Below are 6,664 nucleotides of genomic sequence, written 5' to 3' on the forward strand. Positions count from 1 at the left end.
CATTTGGGGAGTGAACCAGAGGATGGGGGGTGAACCAGTGGATGGAAGATCTCTCTCTGTGTCTCTGTCTCCCCCTCTATTGCTGTAACTATGACTTTCAAATAAATAAATCATTTTTTTAAAATGTGCATTATCAAGCAGGATAAAGATGAGAGAATGACCTGTTTTCATGTGATTAGCCTAGCACTGTTTTTCAGGATGAACTGCCCATATATATCATAACAATGTTTAGAAAGCAGAGCAAAGTATATTGCACAGATGATAGTTAATTTATCCTATTAACCTCTCATTGAGGCAAAGTAAATGCAGTTTTTATTATTCCCCAGTTGGTAGATAATTTGCTCAAGGTCACTGAATAAAAAGAAAGGCAGAATAAAAACTACAGCATCAAAATATTCAGTGGTTCTCAAGTACCAGCTAAATTATATCTCTCATTTTTTTATGACTCAAGCAAGGGAGATACAAGATGGACCCATATACGCAAATGCCATTTTTCATTACTGTTCAAGGCACATGTCCTACCATCCCAAATTCCAATTTACTCTCCCTATCAGTCCCTAGTCCCGTAACTTCAAAGCTTCCAAGTACCCTCAAGTCTCTGAGGTAAGAGTTGGCATTGATAATTTTGTTCCAGCTGGTCCTCTGCCATTATCAGTAGCATATTCAACACCTCTTCATTGACCACTCAACAACAAAGATAATGCTTTGGAGGCCGGAGCTGTGGTGCAGCAGGTTAATGCTCTGGCCTGAAGCACTGGCATCCCATATGGGCGCTGGTTCGAGTCCCAGCTGCTCCTCTTCCGATCCAGCTCTCTGCTGTGGCCTGGGAAAGCAGTAGAAGATGGCTCAAGTGCTTGGGCCCCTGCACCCGCTTGGGAGACCCGGAAGAAGCTCCTGGCTCCTGGCTTCGGATCAGCGCAGCTCTGGCCACTGCAGCCAATTGGGGAGTGAACCAGCAGATGGAAGACCTCTCCCCCCTCTCTGCCTCTCTTCTCTCTGTGTTACTGTGACTTTCAAATAAATAAATCTTAAAAAAAAAAAAAGACAATGCTTTGGTTTCAACAAAGCAAGGCAATGCTTCACCTCAAATTGCAAATTTAATTAGTTCTTTCCAAAGATGTAAAGGGAGGTAAAAACTCCACATCCTGGAAATTGTTACTAAACTGAATTCCTTCTCCTTCTTGTTTGCAGGCAAATAAAGAATTCCCCACAGTTAACTCGCTTGGTCTCTACACATGTTTTCATCCTCCCTTGTATCTTAAAGCTATGCTTCCTATTATTACAACCTTATCAGGGGCCCTCACCTCCACATATTGTCTCAGAAAGTAGGAGTATCTCCTGTGTTGGAGGCTCCATTCTTCATTTTTAAGTAAAATACTTGGTATATAATAGATGCTCAGTAAATGTCTCATAAATGATTAATGTTCCAGTGCTACATCTTTACTCACTGAACAGGTTTACTTGGTCATCAGCTATTACCTCGAAATTCAGAATTCTAGAACAGAAATAATTAATTTCCTACTGGATCTGGCTCTTAATAATCACATCCTGATTTCTTTCAGATGTAGTATAACTCTCTCATACTCCCTATTCAACACCACAAAAAGCTTTGGCTCCTCCTTCTGTAACTAGCTAATTATTAAGTTTGGTAAGTCATTTTCTACCACAGTATTAGGCATATGGAAGGCAAGCTGTCAATGCAAAGCCCATTGTATCAGCACAGCTTGATTTTCCCACTGAAATAGCCTCTGTAGAGCAAACTGCCTTTCTTCTCTCAATCCTCCACGTCATCTATTCCTCCAATCTGGAGATTTTAATGTCTATAACTTTGAGTATCCCTTACTCAGACATGTTTAATGGGAATTTCAAAAGCCAACATCCTCCCCTAGCATTCAAGGACCACCATATTCTGGACCTCATCCAATTTTCCAATAATCTCTGTTGCTTTTCTAGAGGAATTCTGTAAGACAGCCCAAGTGATCTTATCCTGCTCTCAAAGACTGCATGTGCATGTGCAGGCACATCTGCTTTTCCCCAATCTGTCTGTCCATCTCCACCTTCCCCTCCCTGTACGGGGCCAGCCCACCTTCTAAGAGAAGCCTTCAAAACTTCCAGTTGCAAATTGTGATTATCCTTACAGGAAGTTCACAAGCTTTACATTGTATTTTTTGCACTAGTTTTAACCACCCCCTAAGATTTTAAGATACAGTGAAGTCATGTAGGGTACTCCTGTATCCTTCCCAGAACCCAGAATCCAGGGTCACCAGTGCGAGGCAATATTTTACACCTCTTAGATAAAAAGTGTTCAATAACGTTTTCACGAATCCTTAAACTTTGTTTCCACTTCAAATCTCAACAGCCATTTTAAACCTGTACCACCTTAACTTATTTAAAGATACATGAAGGTTAGTTTTGAAAATCCTTAGCAGGAACTTTAAAAAAAAACTATTATATATAATAACATTTACAACTCTAATCCAACATTTAACTTTATTCTCCCAACTACATTTTATGCAAGCTCTAACAATCAATTTAAAATATCTGTCTTCATAAATACTTCTAAGGGGGAAATATCTTAAATATAATTTATAACAGAAAGCTTCAAAGGAAAAAACACGTTCTAAACCATTAAATAATAAATATTTGGACGGAAAGAAACAGGTTTATAGGTTTATTATTTTTTAAAGCTGTACTTTGAATATTTTTTGAGAGTTCACCACCCACTACGGAAAATTCCTTTACTTATGCACTCAAGAAGGAAGCACAAGGTAAATGCCTAAAAATTCATACCCTCCACATTTGGTGTAATATGGCAAAAATGTTTATTACCACAATATTGAGAAAAATCAACAATGTGAAGTTGAATAACCGATTCATGAGGAAGAGTTTGAACTGGATCAAATCCTGGGTTTTCTTTCTTCACTCCAAGTTTCTTTTCTATTTTAAACTAGTGGCAACAGAAATTTCTTTGTTTGGAAGTCAGGAATGCTGGAAGTCTTAAGTGATAGAACAGGTAGCTCAGCTTCTACTCCTAGTCTCTCCTCAGAGGGAGAAAAACATTGTGGATAAAGTAATTTTGTTTTTGTTTCTGGAAAAATCATTTTTCCATCAATCTTCATAATTCTCTAAAATAAACTGTTAAAAGTTATAGGCCAGTCAACCACTTCACTGTGACTTGTGGAAATACTATACATTAATTTCAAGAACACATGGCTAACTCAAACTTTCTTCTTACTTGAACAGTCTAAAAGTCCCTCCTCCTTTTTAAACCAAACTCGAGGAGAATTTTATAAGCACGTGGTATATTTGTGCATCTCATCCACAATAGTTTTGCACAAAGTATAGTGAAAGTAGCATGGGCTCAATTTGTGCTAGCAAATTGATTTTTAGGGTACTGTGCAATTTCAGCTGTGGCAAAAAGCATTGTGTTGCACTAAGTGCTTAAGAACCATAACTAGAAAGCTAATGGAACTAAAAAGCTAAGGATCTGCAAGTTCATTAAGATGGAGAGAATGATATAGCTTTCTCTCAGCTAACACTAAGAAGATTGAGCTACTCAAACGAGGTTGAACTAAGTCATCGAAACTTTCAGAGGGCATAAATTGAGAGGCAGAATTTGTAAAAAATAATTAATTCACATTCTAACCTACTTTAAGATTTTAAAAAATTCAAAACATAGGGAGCTCAGATAATTAAACAAAGCAGGGAGCAATAAGAAATACTAAATAGCAAGCAGTTCCTCAACCATATAAATGAAATAAAGTCAAGACAAATCAAATAAAGACCAGAATCCATGTTCATCAAATAAAGGCAAAGTGAGGTCAAAGACCAAAAGTAAAGACCAGAAACCATTTTCTGCCCAGTACACGGTTCCCCCACCATCACAGACTTGATGAACGGGAGGCACTCTGCTGACGTACGCACGCACGCACGTAGGCAGGCAGGCAGGCAGGCAGGCAGGCAGGCGTGCACACACAATGGAGAGAAGCATGGAGACCTCGGGAGGCAAACTTTAACATCCGTACCGTTCGACTCTCCACAGAACGGGGAGAGCGCGGTGGGAAAATCTCACACTTTCTCCCATATTGGACAGAACAAAACTGTAGTTAGCTTGGGAGCTACTCATTCCCTTGACACAGGCAAAGACAGAACTGAATGAATGGGGTGTGAGTGAGGGAGGTGGATGTGGGAAAGAGAGAGAGGGAGGGAGAGGGGAAAAGGCCTGGGAAGAAAAAAAGTTTGAGGCACTTCGCAAAACTTGTATAGATTAACTTTAAAAAAAAAAAAGTTAAAGCCCTACTTTTTTTTATTTTACATTCGTCTCTCCACACACCCTCCCCCTTATTAAATACACACCGACTTCCTGGGACTCGATACAGACATGCCCTAAATGTAGCTGAAAGGCCTGCTTCTTGGGACACACCAGGAGTCCTAGGTCAGATATCTGTCCCACACAAATGGCCCTCACGTGGGAAGGGATTTTAAAAACCACTTTTGTGACTAGGCATCAAATGAGATCAAGTGCTTTAAAAAAATAATAAAGATGAATTTCCTGCATCGAGAAGTAAATTGAGGCCCCAGTGCACAGCACTTTGATTCCCACTAGAAACACATGCCATTTTACCCTTGGCCACAAGTGCTCTGAACTTGAAACAGTGTAGTTTCACACTTTTAGAAGATCGTCAGGGGCTGAGGCTTTAGTATTTTTAGCCTCTGACCTATTCACAAACGAGCTGTTTAGGCTAGCTAGCAAAGGGGGAAAAAAGTGCGAGTGCCTTAAAAAGTTAGTTGATTTGGAATTAGCAGACAGCCTGAAGGGCTCCGATTTAAAAACATAACTGCACAAACAGTCTCTCCACGTAACTTTTCTTTCATACATAAACATATAATGCGGGGGAGCGGGAGGCGAGGCTGGGTAGAGTCCCAGTAAGAAGTTGGGTCTCCTGCGTTAGTCCAGGACAAAAAAGCTGCTGTTCCACATGCAACAGTCATCTTGTGGGGCAGGGAGGCGGAGGGGACTGGGCACTCATCACCTTGGCTACTCTTCATAGGACCCTGCCTTTCTCACGCCACCCTTAGGGGCTGGGCCAGGTGGGAGAGAGCAGTTCAACTTCGCTCTGAGGCAGCAGCACCAGCAACGAAAGGGAAAAAGAAGTCACCCTGCTCTTCGCTTCATACACACAGGAAGAGCCCAATTCAAGGCCACCGCCACCGCCACCCCGTGTCTTGCCCCGCCCCAACTTATGTGTGTGTGTATGTGTGTGCGCGGGGGGGGGGGGGAGGGGAGGTGGGGACGACTGGCATTTTGCCCCCACACATTCCGAGCCACCTCCATCTCTCCCAGGTTAACTTCCCCCACTCCCAATCCGCAATCGTGCCACAACTTAGCAGGCGCAGGTGTCTCTGGCCTGTTTTTCTAACCTCCTCCGGGCAACTGCCACCTAGTTGCGCGCCCCGTCCCTCCTCGCCTGCCCAGCGCAGAGCACCACCTAGCCTAGACGCCAGGAAACACCTCGAGCCCTATCGGGGTCACCTGGGCCGGGCGTCCGGCCCTGCCATCAGCTGGGGGCCGTGGGGCCGCCCCTCGTCCCTGGTGCCTAGCGCCAAACACTCCCGGGACTCCAAGACAGTCACGTGGGCGGCGGGGAGGCCTGGGCTTCCTCACCTGCATCCCGGGCACTTGCACAGCCACCGGTGAGTGGGCCATGAAGACGACTGCTGCTCCGCACGGCTGCGGCGGCGGCGGCGGTGGCGCCTCGGGCTCCGACTGGCTCCTCCTCCGGGGGTAGTTCGGCGGCCCTCCCAGGCTTTTCGACCAGGGCCTGGAAGGACACACAGAAGTGGGGTTACTGGGCTAGTGGCGCGTAGCCCGCCACTGGGAAGTGGGCGGCTGGCAGTGCGGCTCTCGGGGACTCAGTCTACCTTTCTGGCGCCCGCCCGCTGCTGTCGCCGCCGCCTCCGCTGCTGCTCCTCTTCCTAAATGCGGGCCGCTGCGTGCGGCGGTGGCTGGGACCTGGGCTCGAGTGATGCCGCTCGTCTGCGCCTCGCCGCTTTAGGAAGAGGAGGTGGAGGCGCCCCAGCAACCCGCCTGCTCGCCTGGCCCGGGAGGCGGTTGGGGGCGGTCCCGCCGTTGGCCCTGCCCCTGCCCGGCAGCTGGGCGGCGTCGGGGGAGCTAAGGCTCCAGGCAGCAAAGGGGCTTGGCTGGGGCTGCTGGAGCCCGAGAAGGGGGAGACTCTGTGGGCAAGCGGCGGCGAGAACCCGGGGACAGGGAGACCTGGAACACGGCTGGGGCTGGAGAGAGAATGGAAGCGTTTAGGAGACCCTGGGGGTAGGAAGGCGTCCCAGTCGCGGCCACGTTGCAGGCAGGCAAACGAGGCTGGGACGCGGGCAGCGTCGGAGACGTCCTGGGTTGAAACTTGCAGAGGGTTGGAACTCTTTCCTGGCTTCCGGACCTGGCAGAAGGTGGGGCCACACAGAGCCCCCGAGACCGCAGACCTCTGCGCTTCCCCGCCTTCGGGTCTCCCCAGCCGTGGGCCGCAACACTCGGTGTAGCCATTCGCATTCTTTCCAGGTTCCCTGTCACCAGACATGCCTCAGGTGGCTTCAGCCTGAGGCTAACCCTTAGCTCTTGGGCTATATCAGTTGAATAACTGCCAGACTGGGG

At 46.5% G+C, this 6,664-nt stretch overlaps 1 protein-coding gene across 1 annotated transcript in view; it reads right to left on the minus strand.

Annotated features, from left to right (window-relative positions):
• The window catches only part of STK26 (serine/threonine kinase 26), a 54,764-nt gene extending 48,715 nt beyond the window's left edge, over positions 1-6,049 (minus strand). Inside the window, exons 1-2 of the mRNA XM_062183913.1 lie at positions 5,923-6,049; positions 5,666-5,822 (exon numbers count right to left, since the gene is read on the minus strand). Of these exons, the coding sequence (XP_062039897.1) occupies positions 5,666-5,707 (42 nt within the window). The 5' untranslated portion in view covers positions 5,708-5,822; positions 5,923-6,049. The remainder of the gene's footprint in view (positions 1-5,665; positions 5,823-5,922) is intronic.
• Between the last annotated feature and the right edge of the window lie 615 nt (positions 6,050-6,664).

This window comes from Lepus europaeus, chromosome X (genome assembly GCF_033115175.1).
Source record: "Lepus europaeus isolate LE1 chromosome X, mLepTim1.pri, whole genome shotgun sequence".
NCBI lineage: Eukaryota > Metazoa > Chordata > Mammalia > Lagomorpha > Leporidae > Lepus > Lepus europaeus.